Source organism: Chelonia mydas, chromosome 3, assembly GCF_015237465.2.
Source record: "Chelonia mydas isolate rCheMyd1 chromosome 3, rCheMyd1.pri.v2, whole genome shotgun sequence".
NCBI classification, from domain to species: domain Eukaryota; kingdom Metazoa; phylum Chordata; order Testudines; family Cheloniidae; genus Chelonia; species Chelonia mydas.
Window position 1 is genome coordinate 45423911 of NC_057851.1, and position 15526 is coordinate 45439436.

General features: G+C 42.1%; 1 protein-coding gene across 6 annotated transcripts in view; it reads right to left on the minus strand.

Annotated features, from left to right (window-relative positions):
* Positions 1-15526, minus strand: part of LOC102937775 (collagen alpha-1(XXI) chain) — a 193904-nt gene that overhangs the window by 95293 nt on the left and 83085 nt on the right. For all 6 annotated transcript variants that reach the window (XM_037894224.2, XM_043542389.1, XM_043542388.1 and 3 more), the window contains 2 exons: positions 594-647; positions 362-415 (listed from right to left, as the gene is read on the minus strand). In XM_037894224.2, coding sequence (XP_037750152.1) covers positions 362-415; positions 594-647 — 108 coding nt within the window. The remainder of the gene's footprint in view (positions 1-361; positions 416-593; positions 648-15526) is intronic.

Genomic DNA, 15526 nt, shown 5'->3' on the forward strand with positions numbered 1-15526 from the left:
TATATGCCTGAATAGCAGGTTGTCAATATCACTTTCCATCTGCTACACTTTTTAAAAATGAAATTAGCAGTCACATTAAAGGTCTTAACTTCTATATTATATATTATATATATATATATATATATATATATATATATATATATATATATATATATATACACACACACACACACACACACACACCCCAATGTTTTAAAGATAATACATCTTATTAAGAATGGAAATAATATCCTAAGCATAGAATTCCAGTTCTGGCTTTATTGTCTTGGTAGTAAACAACTTTTAAACTAGTTTCACATGGAAATACCAAGGCCCTTACTTGTACTAAGCAAGGATTGCAAATATTAAAGTAACTTTTTACCTTTGTACCATCTCTCCCTGCCTCTCCCTTGATACCCTGTAAGCCACGGGGCCCCTAAGAGAGAAAAAAATAAACACATTTAAGTTTTTTTACTCATTTCTTTTACAGATAAGGACCAGATCCTGCAAGTGCTCCACACTCTGGACTCTCAATGAAATAAATGGAAATAGTATGAGTACTTACAGGATTTGGCTTAGATTTCCACTTTGTAGAAAAGACAAAAGGAGCTTACTTGAATCCCTGGGGATCCTGGAGCACCTGGAGTTCCTGCTATTCCTTGATATCCCTAAGAAAAAAACCAAGACATTACAGCTAACTATATGCAGAAGTTTGCAAACAATTATTTAAAATATCTTAGTTACATCAATTGAGTTGGTCACACGGTCTAAGGTTAAGGCTGCAGAACAACAACAGTTTCTATTAGAAGCTAATGTTTGAGACTCATATTTCAGGTTTGTGAAGTCTTTCACTTCTGGGGCTGAAATCTGCCATTCCATATTCACTAAAGGTGAATTTTTCTCATGAGTAAGCAAAACCCCGTCAGTTGCTTTAGAATTCTTGACAAACAAGAGAAAGGAGGGGAATGTATCAAACATTTTAATTTTTACATTGTAAAAAGACAAAAAAAAAAAAACCACACATACCGGTCTTTTATATGAAGCTAATAGAAAACTGGCTGAACTTTGAAACTCAAATTTGGTTATAGAAAATAAGCCTTACTGAAGAGACTTTGCTTTGCTAGGTTTAAAATAACTGCTTTAAAAATAACAGTTAATAATAATAATGCTGCATTGAGCACTTACAGTTTGAAAATTCTGTTAAGCTGTCAACTATAAACTTAAAAATAAGTGACAGGGAATGCTGGCCCTTTAAGAGCAGGGGCAGGCACTGTTTCAGGGAACAAGTGACATGAGGCAAGGGGGATTAGGAATAGGAACAAGAATTTAAGACAGTTTCAGTGATGGTAATCTCCAACATCCTTCACTAGCAACTGGCACTGGAGCAAGAAGAGATTACTGAAACAATGCTCTCATGGCATATTAAGCGATGTGGCTCTTTGTCTGGCTTAACAGAAAAGGGAGTTGCCCCCTTAATTGCAAGAGTGGCTTGGCCAGCATTTAAATCCACGCTCTCCTCCCCGCACGCACACACACACAGGAAGGGTTACCTGCTCCACCTAAGAAGCACTTAAGAGTAACTACTACAGTGGCTGGACCAGGCCTTGGTGTACAGAAATGAGTTTAAATGCACAAAGCTTTGCAATGAGAGGTGACCTCCTGTTTAAAAGTGGCAGGGCTTTACAGGCAGCCGTTAAACATAAGCAGGGAAGGAAGAGAAGGTGAGCTTTCAATTTGACTCAGATGAAGTAACATATGCTTCCACCATACAAAATAAGGCCATGACTACACCAGCACTTTTGTCAGTATAACTTATGTGAAAAAACCACCCCTCTGAGCAACATAAGTTACACTGACAGAAGCGCCGATGTGGACAGTGCTACCGCTGCTCATTGGAGGTGGTTTAACTAGGTTGACGGGAAAGCTCTCTCCTGTCATCATATAGCGTCTATACAAGCAATCCGACAGCAGCACAGCTACACCGGTACAGTTGTGCCACTTTAAGATCACTAGTGTGGATATGGCCTAATATAGGAGGAGGAGTTGTCCTCTGACAGAATAGGAAGAAAAAGAAGTGGAATTTTTGCAAACTGTAAAATGACTACTTCTACTGTAAAATTCTGTCCCTTCAATCATCAGTTGAAGCAGCCAAAACTGAATCCAAGGTCCCATATTCTTTTGTTTAATTTAAATGGGATGAATCCCATAACAATCGATCCTCCAATTTTGAGAAACTAAAAATGCTGAGAAGATAGACAATCCCAAATTCACTAAAACAAAGTTCTAATACCAAATCTCTGTACTGATAAAGAAGAACTAACAGAACCATTTTATAAGTCTTATTTGTGTTCTGTACAAGTCATGTAACTAATAAACAAAGCCAAAATTACTGGCTGAGACAATGCTTGCTGTACCCTTTTCCAGAAAGAAATTTGAGCAGATGCCCTAAAGTCCAAACTGGTAATGTTTAACAAAGCAGGGAACAGAACTCTAGGCCCCTGTCACACATCTATCCTATAGCAAGTCTTTCCCTTTTAGTGCCCAGAGATAGTTCTAGCAGAATAAGCTTTAACTGAAAATGGAGGGGCATTCCCAGCTTGCCTATAAGCCTCAAACGTAGATGAAACAATGCAACTAGCCAAAGATGCCTTAAAACCTATCTGTCTCTTTATTTCTTATCCAAGAAAAACAAAAAGTCTGTCTGACTTCCTATAAGAAATAGTCGTATATAAATAAACCTTTAGTGCACTCTTCAGATCTAAGAAATGCAATTTCCTATCCTCCTTTTTCTTATTGGGAAGGATCATAGGGAGAGAAGAGTAATTTCCTGGCTGAATTTGATTTCAGAATACACTCTATGGGTATGTCTACACTACGAAATTAGGTCAAATTTATAGACGTCGTTTTTTTAGAAATCTGTTTTATATATTCGAGTGTGTGTGTCCCCACAGAAAATGCTCTAAGTGCATTAAGTGCATTAACTCGGCGGAGTGCTTCCACAGTACCGAGGCTAGAGTCGACTTCCGGAGCGTTGCACTGTGGGTAACTATCCCACAGTTCCCGCAGTCTCCGCTGCCCATTGGAATTCTGGGTTGAGATCCCAATACCTGATGGGGCTAAAACATTGTCGCGGGTGGTTCTGGGTACATATAGTCAGGCCCCCGTTCCCTCCCTCCCTCCGTGAAAGCAAGGGCAGACAATCGTTTTGCGCCTTTTTTCCTGAGTTACCTGTGCAGACGCCATACCACGGCAAGCATGGAGCCCGCTCAGCTCACTGTCACTGTATGTCTCCTGGGTGTGGCAGACGCGGTACTGCATTGCTACACAGCAGCAGCCATCCATTGCCTTGTGGCAGCAGACGGTGCAATAGGACTGGTAGCCGTCATCGTCATGTCCGAGGTGCTCCTGGTTGCCTGTGTGAGGTCGATCAGGAGCGCCTGGGCAGACATGGGTGCAGGGACTAAATTTGGAGTGACTTGATCAAGTCATTCTCTTTAGTCCTACAGTCAGTCCTATTGAACCATCTTATGGTGAGCAGGCAGGTGATACGGATTGCTAGCAGTCCTATTGCATCATCTTCTGCTGGGCAGGCAAGAGATGAGGATGGCTAGCAGTCCTATTGTACCATCTTCTGCCGGGCAGGCAAGAGATGAGGATGGCTAGCAGTCCTTCTACACCGTCTGCTGCCAGCCAAAGATGTAAAAGATAGATGGAGTGGATCAAAACAAGAAATAGACCAGATTTGTTTTGTACTCATTTGCAAACCCCCCGCCCCCCGTCTAAGGGACTCATTCCTCTAGGTCACACTGCAGTCACTCAGAGAAGGTGCAGCGAGGTAAATCTAGCCATGTATCAATCAGAGGCCAGGCTAACCTCCTTGTTCCAATAAGAACAATAACTTAGGTGCACCATTTCTTATTGGAACCCTCCGTGAAGTCCTGCCTGAAATACTCCTTGATGTAAAGCCACCCCCTTTGTTGATTTTAGCTCCCTGTAAGCCAACCCTGTAAGCCGTGTCGTCAGTCACCCCTCCCTGCGTCAGAGCAATGGCAAACAATCGTGCATCTGAGTTGAGAGTGCTGTCCAGAGCAGTCACAGTGGAGCACTCTGGGATAGCTCCCGGAGGCCAATACTGTCGAATTGTGTCCACAGTACCCCAAATTCGACCCGGCAAGGCCGATTTAAGCGCTAATCCACTTGTCAGGGGTGGAGTAAGGAAATCGATTTTAAGAGCCCTTTAAGTCGAAATAAAGGGCTTCATCGTGTGGACAGGTGCAGGTTTACATCGATTTAACGCTGCTAAATTTGACTTAAAGTCCTAGTGTAGACCAGGGCTATGAATGGAAGATAGAAGAGGAGTCCTCACACCATCTTGGCCTTCTGAAATGGCAAATTTAGCTCAGAGATAGACCTTGTAACATAATCTCACTGCAAACAGAACAAATGGCTCTGAAAAAGGTTGACCTAATGGAAAGTAAAAAACTCAAAAGGAGGTCCACACAAAGCTAAGAGGACAAGAATTAACCTCCAGAGCAGAACTAACCTAAAGTTGGTTTGATAGACTACAGATACATTGGAAACTGGAATTACCAGGATCAGCTTTAATACACTGGCACTCTTTTTGTAATAGCATGTTAGTTAAATTATCCTGCAGGAAGGGAGTACTTTATTGAAATATTTGACTACCCTCAAGCCGCATAACCTACACACAGAGAAAGAGATCAACACACAGAGAATGGATTAAAAAACCAAGAAGTAACAGAAATGAGAAGTGATCATAATCTAGTTGGTGTAAATGAAACATGGTGGGGTAATTCTCATAATTAGGGCCCTACCAAATTCATGGTCAATTCTAGTCAATTTCACAGTCATAGGGTTTTTCATAAATTTCATTATTTCAGATATTTAAATCAGAAATTTCACAGTGTTGTAATTTTAGGGGCCCTGACCCAAAAAGGAGTTGTGGGGGGTTGCAAGCTTATTGTGGGGGGGGGGGGGTTGCATTACAGCTACCCTTACTTCTTCACTGCTGCTGTCAACGATGCTGCCTTCAGAGCTGGGCAGCCAGAGAGTGGTGGCTGCTGGCCAGGACCCCAGCTCTGAAGGCAGAGTCACTGCCAGTAGCAATATAGAAGTAAGGATGGGATGGGATGGGATGGGATGGTTTTGCCAGCCTTACTTCTGTGCTGCTGCTGGGCCTTTGGTCAGCAGCCACCACTCTCTGACTGCCCAACCCTGAAGGCAGCAGCGGAGAAGTAAGGATGACATGATATGGTATTGCCATCCTTACTTCTGCGCTGCTGCTGGCAGGACGCTGCCTTCAGAGCTGGGCGCCTGGCCAATAGCCGCTGCCCTCCGGCCTCCCAGCTCTGAAAGCAGTGCAGAAGAAGGGTGGCAATAGCGTGACTCCCCGTAAAATAACTTTGCAATCACCCCACAACCACCTTTTGGGTCAGGACACCCAGATTAAGAAACGATGGTCTGTGAAATCTGTATAGTATAGAGTAAAAGCACACAGAAGAGCAGATTTCATGGTCCATGACACATTTTTCACGGCTATGAATTTGGTAGGGCCCTACTCATAACTGACCAAGATGGGCAATAAATGCAGCAACCCTTTTACTTTCTACACAGGTGGCCATCAGCATAACTCCTCAAACTCCAACCTCTGCACTGGTTCCCAGTTGAATATAGAGTTCAAATCAATGTCTCTTTCCTGATATTCAAAGCCCTCAATGAGAGTGTACCTAGCTACTTAAGAGATTGCTTCTCCCTCTATGACCATGGCCTATCGTGACAATGACATTCCACTTGAAGCACAAAAGTGTCAAATACAGGGGGAACCTTGTAGCGGGGCAGTAACCCCGCTCCTGTGAAAGGCTAGGCTGATTGGGGAAGCAGCCACAGCTAGGGCCATGCCCCAATCAGGCCACACCTGGCTCTGTTATAAGGACTGAGGGAGGAACTGGGTCAGTCTCTCTCTAGCTGTGGAGAGAGAAGGACCTGGCTGTCTGGGAGAAAGGGTATCTGGAGTGTTCAGGGCTGGGGAAAGGCCAGAGGAGCTGAGGAGCTCCAGCCTGGCAACTCCCCAGGCTGAGGCCTTGGTAAAGGCCTATGCAGGTACTGGAGCTGGGAGGTGCAGCCCAGAGATAGGCAGAGGCAGCTGGTCCAACCTCCTTGCCAATGATGAGTGGCCATGACAGACTGCAGTTTGCTGCAGTGAGCAGGGGCTGGATGACGACTGGCAGTAGCCACTGAAGCAAGGAGGGTGAGAGGGTTGTGGGTTCCCTGGGAGCGGAGACCCAGAGCAGGGGTACTGCTGGGGCAGAACCCCAAAGTAAGTGGCACCAGGGTCCGGGAGGGACATGAGGCCTGCGGCAGGTGAGTCACTGGCCAGCAGAGGGCATTCTGAGCTGGAAAAGAGCTAATTCCCAGATGACCAGCAGGAGGTGCCACACCAGTGAGTCTTCGCTTTGCTACACACCTCATGAACACAGGAGAGAACTTCCACAAGAGCTGGGCCTGGGCTATGGAACTCACTTCCAGAGGAGCTAAAAATGATCACTAAACTTGCCACATTCAGAATTAAATGCAAAACCCACCTGTAAGACTTGGTTTTCCCATAATCCATTGCTTACTTACTTTTACACACACACACACACACACACTTATCCAGTATGAACAAGTTATTCTCTCTCACACACACACACACACAAAATCACTACTCTGCTGCACTGGTGCACATCTGGAGTAAGGACAAATTTGCAATGCAGTAAGGCAGCAAAAGGACAATGCAGGTTTACACTGCACACACAGGGACATAACATCAGAGGAAAGGGAAATAAAAAAATGTAAGGCTCTGATGAGTGTGTTGGGAATACAACATCAATTCTTGGGACCTTATTACTCAAAAAATGCTGCTGCTGACAGTCAGTAGGCTCTGAGAAGAGCAATACAATAATTAGGAGCTGAAGAAAACAAGACCAGACAAAACATTGCAAGAGAGGAGCTCAAACTTTTTCATAAGGTAGACCACATCTTAATGGAGAGATTGTCTTGTGGACTACCACACCTCCCATTTACATCCACACTCACAATCATAAGGATGACCTCCCTTCTCACTCACAGAATTCCCATGGTGATGGAAGTAATTGCTTCAGCAAAAAATATTAGGAAAGCATTTGATGTATTTTGTTGAATGTGATAGCTGTTTTGACCATTTATTTTTAAAAATTGCTGTTTTTTTAATCTCTGCCTCCTATTGGTTATGTTCTCTCTTCCCCAAACCTCTGCTCATGTTCCTCTGTTACCTTATCTCCCTTCTGCTTCCCTCCCTGCTCCTTCTCTATATCGTCTACTTCTTGTTTCCCTTTTTCCTTGCTCTTCTTGACATGTTGCCCAGCTACCTGGTCTTCTCCCCGTGACCTACTTGATCAACGGCCTTGCTCATTTCTCCCTTGCACATTCTTCTTCCACTGGTGACCCAAAATGGCAAAAGAACTTCCCGTTTCCTCTTCTCTCATTGTATAGCAATAGGTCTGAGTACTATCTAGTGCCATGTCTCTACTGTACAGATACAGCTGTGGCGCTGTAAGAGCGCTCGTGTAGTTGCAGTATGTCGATGAGAGAGCTCTCAATCGACGTAATAAAACCAGCTCAAAGAGCGGCGGTAGCTATGTCGATTGGTGAGAGTCTGCTGCCAACATAGCACTGTGCACACGAGCACTTATGCCGGCAAAACTTACATCACTCAGAGGGGTGTTTTTTCACTCCCCTGCAAGACAAACGTTCAGGTGACATAAGTGCTAGTGTAGACATGGTCTAAGTTGGCTCCTAATTTCCAGCTATTTTTACAGGCCTCCAGGTTTGCTACTGTAGTGAAGATCCTGAACATTATTGAAAGAGGTGGAAACAAGGAGCAGACTCAACATCATCCACAGACCACCACCAAGTGCTCTGCAGACCACCAATCACTCTGGTAACCACTACACTAGAGAATACACAGAAAGGAATAACTATGCATAGAGACTTGCCCCACATTCCTTTATGCACATTCCTGGGGGGGGGGGGGTGGGATGAGTCATTGCTGCAAAGTTGACCACCGAGCACCTTTTGCAGCAGTTTCTGACCTTCTTCCTCTCTCCCTCTCCTCCCCCCCCCAACCACAAAGCAGAGCTGTCCTTCTTTGGGTAAGCCCATACAAATTCAGCCCCACCTTTAGTTGTGGTGCAGTCATTTGTGACAGATAAGGACATACGCCACATAAGCAAGAGGGGAATTGTGTGTTACTTTCATGAAAGGCTAAGCTATACAGATCAGAAAGTTTCTAGAAACAAGGCCATGTTCATTAAAAGAATCCAGAAATGAATGTGTACGCTATTTAAAATAATAATCTAGAATGGTAATGAACTATCCAGGTCTGGAGTGGCCCCTCTCTGCCTTCAAAGTAAATATGTTGTGTTTAAGAAGCCTAATTTATAGTACGAATTTCCTAATATGAAGGAAATTTCAGAACATTGGGGATGGTGCTTGACACTTAGGGATATTTTAGCAACTATATTTCCTGTGGGAAGAGGTAGGTCGCATGAGGCCGTATAGCACTACCAAGTAATTATTTCTTGGAATCAAGGGCAGCATTTGCAGCTGCATAGCCATTAAGGATTGTGGAGCTTTCATAGGACAGCAGCTGTAGAAGCTGGATGGAGCTCAAAGTATAAATTCAAGCCCACCACATGCTCACAGGTGGATGGCAAGAGGGGTCCCAAGTACATAAGAAAGTAATGCCTAGATCCTCAAAGATACTGAGACACCTAACTCTCACTGGTTACTATTAACTTTTTTTTCTTTTTAAAATGCTGTTGATGTATCTGGCTACTATACAAAGTTCATTGTGTAAGTATTAAATAATCACAAATATTAGCGACATTTGGATAGTAAGCATGTAACAAAATCCTGCAGCTCAAGAAGAGAACCTTCAAAAGGTACTTTATTAGGTGAGACTTTTGATAGCTTTAAGAATGTCAAGAACAGTAATCTGAATACTGAGTTTGCAGCTAGATATCTCAGTAAACTCAACCTTGCCAGTTTTAAAGTTCTTCATCACTTACTGAACACTGTAAGAAGACAATAAAAGCTTTTAAAATTCCATGAATGAAGCTAAATAGGGGACTGGAGAATAGCCCAGATTTGTCAACCATCTGTTCAGAGTTCAAATTTTATGAATTAGTGTTTTCGTGCATTCTTTTCAACAAGCAGGTCAATAACCTATCTTCTTTATTGCCCTTAAGTATCCCTTGCGTAAGAGCAGAAGATGCTGTTTTATCATGGTAATATTTTGAGTTCTTCCCTGACAAATATAAAGAATCCCTTGGAACAGAGAGCAGCCTTTGGGACTGCATAGTCAGGGGGGCCCTTGAATGTTCTGTGGGCCAGCTACTCCAGGCTGCTTTCTCAGCTGGATAAGAGCCCATTAAAATTACTACTTAGATTAAAATAAAATTTTAGACTCATTTACGGAAGCTATTTCTATTGTGATAGTTTAGGTCAAGAAATTGAGTGAGGAGAAATATTTTTCTTTTTATTATGGTACTACAGGTTCTCATTTCTGTGCTTTTGAAGTCAATAGGACTACTCATGTGAGTGAAGACTGTATAATTGGGCCCAGCCATGCTCATTTTAGTTACTTCAACTAACTTTAAGCTATAGGAATGGGTACATTAAGTAGAGCTGGTGATTACAGCAAAACAAACAAAACAGAGAATTTCAGCGACTGTTTTTTCACATTTAACAAATGTACTTTGAGCGTGTTTGAATCCCACTTACATTCATTTTCCATTAATATTCTAGGAAACAAGTTTACTATAGAAATATTCAGGGAAACATCTAATTTTAGAGTAATGTTTGAGAATATTCATGAAAAGCAAATTCTGAATTTGTCTAACACAAGAAACCTAATTCTAAGGGATACACACATCTACTTAGAAGATATACACATACACTATGATTTCTATATCCAACCAATACTAAATAACAGTTAAATTGTGAATATTGAACAGCTGCAATGAACTGCTCATGCATGATCTTTATACCACAGACAATTCACTATAATTATTTGAAATTAAATACATTCCTTACGTACTATCTGTAAACAAAGAAACAAGCAACATTTGTTGCCCCACCATACAGTTCAGAGACGCAAACTGGAGGGAGTGTAGAGATAAGCATCAAAACTGATCTGGGGGCTGGAAGTATTCGCTTCCCAGGAAAGATTATAAAAACTACATCATAACTTCAGGTTTTTCATACACACATAATTTGATTAAACAAATAACATGATAACCATCTGCAAGCATATTATGGGGCAAGAGCCAAAAAGCCTTAGGGGGTCTCAAGGGGATATAATCAGGAATAACAAGATTAAAATGAGCAAAGGAAAAGGTATCCGGAACAACAAGACACATTTCCTGACACTAAGGTCCTTGATACTATGGCGAGGGACACTACTGAAAAACCGAATATAGACAGATACAGAGGTCTATTAAACTGAACAAAGGTCTCCTACATGGATGGGTAAAAGTCCCCTCATTCAAGTCTAAAATACTAGACTGGAAAGCACTCAAGAATCTACTGTAAGAAACAACAATGCACTGGCTAGGGTTGGAGATGACCTAATAGGTCTGCGATTTGTTCTTACAAAGAACAAGTGCAAATAGCGACAGCTGAATATTCACAAAATAAGTCAGTTCAGAAAACTGAAGCATTTAATCAAAATTACTTCAATTAATATGAGTTTCAATTCAACAAATTGCTGCAATTTATAATCTCTCACTTTCTGCATTATCAGAGGTTCACAATACTCCTCTAATGTTTTGAGATAGTTTTGTAAATCTTTCCCATGTTCACAGAATGTCCATCTTTGTAAATCATGACTCACTAGTAGGGAAAAAATCATGACTGCCAAATTCCAAGGTTACAGAAAGACTTTAGAATCAAGTTATTTTTCCTCCATAATTTGTTATATTACAAGTTATGATGCTCCTGGGAAGATGAATCGCATTGAAACAAACCAAGAAACATGAAAGGGTATGCAAAAATGACAACAGTTGTTTCCCAAAATTGCTTTGAGTACATCTTAACAGAGCCTACACCAGTAATCCTTGTTTCTTCAATAAGAAACAGTCAGGAAATGTATACCATTGTAGAAATATCTGTTTTCTGAAAATCTTAAACCACAATAAAAAGAATAAATAAAATACAGAGAGTCAAATTCTGGTTGACATTGGGCAGAGACATGTTAGAAAACCTGTGGTCAGCAGCTAAAAGCAAGAAAGAGTGCCAGAATGTTGTCTACAATCCATCTGGCCATCACTAGGTCTCCTAAGTAGCTATGGCACATATATTTGTCAAGAATTTCTATGAACATCTTTCTGCACAGATTATTCCTACTCTTAGAAGGAACTAAATACACAGGGTTGTGAACATAAGGATGGTTGTGGCCAGAATAATGGTACAGATTGCTAATGATTTTGCAGAGAAAATGCACATTCAAGGAAAAGAGTGGAATTATACCTAATTCCTGAGTGACTGAGGAATGGGCAGAGCCTTGACTTAGCCCACTGGCCAGCCCTCGGATGTGAAAATTTGCAGCTTGTATAGGACAGCAGCAAATTACTACCCCCCTCAAACAAGGGAGAAACCATGAGGAAATTTTGCCTCAGGAAGGTGTCTAAGTCACAATGCCTCCAGGGGCTATTACTAAGATGAGGCAGCGGGCTCTGGGGATGACAAGTTGGGGGTGCAGGAGGGTGCTCTGGGCTGGGACCGAGGGGTTTGGAGGGCGGGAGGGGGATCCGGGCTGGGGCAGGGAGTTGGGGCATGGGAGGGGGTCAGGGGAGCAGGCTCCGGGCAGCACTTACCTCAAGCAGCTCCCAGAAACAGCGGCATGTCCCCTCTCCGGCTCCTATGAGGAGGAGCAGCCAGGCACTGCCCCTGCAGCTCCCACTGGCTGCAGTTCCTGGCCAATGGGAGCTGCAGGGGTGGTGCTTGGGGTACATGCGGAGCCCCCTGGCTGTCGCTACACATAGGAGCTGGACTGGGGACATGCTGCTACTTCCGGGAGCCGTGCGGAATGGGGCAAGACCCCAATCCCATTCCCTGGCTGGAGCACCGGAGCAGGGCAAGCCCCAGACCCTACATCCTGGCAGGAGCTAGAGGGCCGGATTAAAATGTCTGGAGAGCTGGATGTGGCCCCCAGGCTGTAGTTTGCCCACCTCTGCTTTAGACCATTCAAAAGCTAGGATTCTCACCTTTCAAAGAGTGTAAGTATTAATTCTAGCTCTAACAGCTTTCAGAATAATAGCCATTGCAATCTGGTGGTAATTCATACAATCATAGAATATAGGGGTTGGAAGTGACCTCAGGAGATCATCTAGTCCAACCCCCTGCTCAAAGCAGGGCCAGTCCCCAATGTTTTGGCCCAGATCCTTAAATGGCCTCCTCAAGGATTGAGCTCATAACCCTGGGTTCAGCAGGCCAATGCTCAAACCACTGAGCTATCCCTTCCCCCAAAGGCACTCCCAGAATTCTGAGAATCAGGAAGAGATATCCAACATAAAACATGTTTAGAATTACAGAACATATGAAAGATAAGAATCTCAGCTTTTTAAGATACTGAAATTTTGTCAGTGGTCCCTTGGATCATCAGTGCTATTTTAACATTGCTCCAGGACTTAATATACCAAGTCCTGGACTTCAGATCAGTGGACATTTTATAAAGTGCAGCACAGAGCTTTTTCTATGTAAATTGCAAAATTAATAAGCTTTACAGTTGCAAACAAGTATTAATCTCATTCTTTCAACACACAGAAACTAAATGTACTACTATCGGTATTTAAAGCTCTTACTAAACACAGAATTTTAAATGTTTTATGAAAAGTAACAAAGACCAAGGCCACATCACTTAATGAGAGCCCAGGAAACTTGTAGGAGATATACCGAAATCTGTGGAAATCTTTTGAAGAATTTGCAGAACTTTTTTAAAGCAAATTGATCAAAATATACATGAAAAAAATAAGAAGAACTGCAAAGTTTGGATCCAAATACAGACTTCGCCAAAATCTGAGTTATTCTTATCAGAATTTTGGTTTCAGCCCATCTCTAGTTACCTGGTACATAACATCATAAGAACGGCCATACTAGATCAGCCCAATTGTCCATCTAGCCCAGTATCCTGTCTCTGACAGCGGCCAGTGCCAGATGCTTCAGAGACAATGAACGCAACAGGGCAATTTCGAGTGATCCATCCCCTGTTTTCCAGTCCCAGCTTTGGACAGTTGAAGGTTTAGGGAGCCCCAGCACATGTGGAGGCATCCGTGACTATCTTAGCTTATCGCCATTAATGGACCTATCCTCCATGAATTTACCTAATTTTTTTTACTCCAGTTTAATTTTTTGCCTTCACAACATCCCCTGGCAATGAGTTCCACGGGCTGACTGTGTGTGAAGAAGTACTTCCTTATGTGTGTTTTAAATCTGCTGCCTATTAATTTCATTGGGTGACTCATAGTTCTTGTGTTATGTGAAAGAGTAAATGACACTTCCCTATTCACTTTCTCCATACCAGTCATGATTTTATAGGCTTCTATCATATCCCTCCCTTAGTCATCTCTTTTCTAAGCTGGACAGTCCCAGACTTTTTAATTTCTCCTCATATGGAAGCTGTTCCACACCCCTAATCATTTGTGTTGACTTTCCCTTCACTTTTTTCAATTCTTATATATAATTTTTGAGATGGGAGAACCAGAACAGCACACAGTATTCAAGGTGTGGTCATATCATGGATTTATATAGTAGCATTATGATATTTTCTGACTTATTATCTATCCCTTTCCTAATGGTTCCTAACATTGTTAGCTTTTTTGACTGCTGCTGCACATTAAGCAAATATTTTCAGAGAACTATCCACAAAGTGCCAAGATCTCTTTCATGAGCGGTAACAGCTAATTTATACCTCATCATTTTGTATGTATAGTTGGGATTATGTTTTCCAATGTGCATTACTTTACATTTATCAGCATTGAATTTCATCTCCCATTTTGTCACACCGTCATTCAGTTTTGTGAAATCCCTGTGTAACTCTTCTCAGTCAGCTTTGGACTTAACAATCTTGAGTAATTTTGTACCAGCTGCAAACTTTGCTACCTCACTTTTCACCCCCTTTTCCCAATCATTTATGGTAAATTATTTGAACCTTAAGGACCCAACTATATCGCCCTTAAACACAACTAGGACTCTCACTTGTAAAGGATTTTTTGCAATACTTGCCCCTCAGTTTCCCAGGACAAGAGGGAATTTGGAGAGGAGTTCTGACTCTGAATCACAGGTTCTTCATGGTTCTTCTCCTGGGGTGGCACAGCTACATAGTGACTCTCATACAGAGCTGAGCTGAAAGCCTCAGTCTAGTTCTTCACTGCTCATCTCTTACTTCTCTCCAGTTTGTCCATTTCTGATAATACAGTGGAAATTTAACACAATATTCCTGCTGCAGTCTCACCAAAACTGTAGAACATTATCTCCATAGCATGGTGCCACTGCTTAAACTGTATTAGCCTTCTCTGCAGCCAACTTCCTCCACCCCTTTTTTGCCCATCTTTCTGAAGTCCCCTTTTTATCTTCATCCTTAATGATGTTTGCAACTCCTTCAAATTTGTACCACCTGAAAATGCTGTGAACATGATATTTCCTCCTCTACCACATCAACAAGGAAGATTTTAAATAAGACTGGATCTGTGGTACACCCACTAGACATTTTCTGCAAACTCAATACATTGCAGTATAGCCTTATTCTTAGCTTGTATTCTTCATCAGTTTTCATCCTACAATATTAGTTTCCAAAGGACAACCCATTTATACTGAAAACTGAAGACTTATTCCAGATAACCTCTGCCCTCACCATCATCTTCCATGTCCTGTTTGAGTGTTTGCACTTCCAGTTTGATCATTATTCATATTAAGATATGTATGTTGCTAGTGATGTGCATTAACAAGTCTTTCCTAATGTCCAAGGATCCATTTACAGCTGATCATTTACTCCTCCCCAGTAAAAACAAAAGGGTAAACATTATTAAAGATTAACAACCCCTAATATAGGTGTCTGTGTGTATGTGCATGTCGGAATGCGTGCGGGCGTACACATGTATATCACAGATTTCTTCCATTTCTTTCACTAGAATTATTTTTTCAGGTCATAGTAGCTGCCAGATAAATTATTCTCTTTTCAAAATTAAACTATTTTTAATGCCCTCCACTGTCTTTTGCATTTTTTACAACAAACTCTAAGAAGCCACATTGGGGTCTACACCCTTAGGCCAGGAATTTGGGTGGTCGAAGTCTCTGAATCTTTCACCTTTATCCTCCCAATACACCTCAGGCACACACACCAGTGGCTCAGGAACACAAAATGAAACCTATGAACTGTAAACACCACGCATTTACTGAGGATTAAGATGTGGGTGTCAACTTCTCAGAAGCTTCCACTTCCATCAGAGTC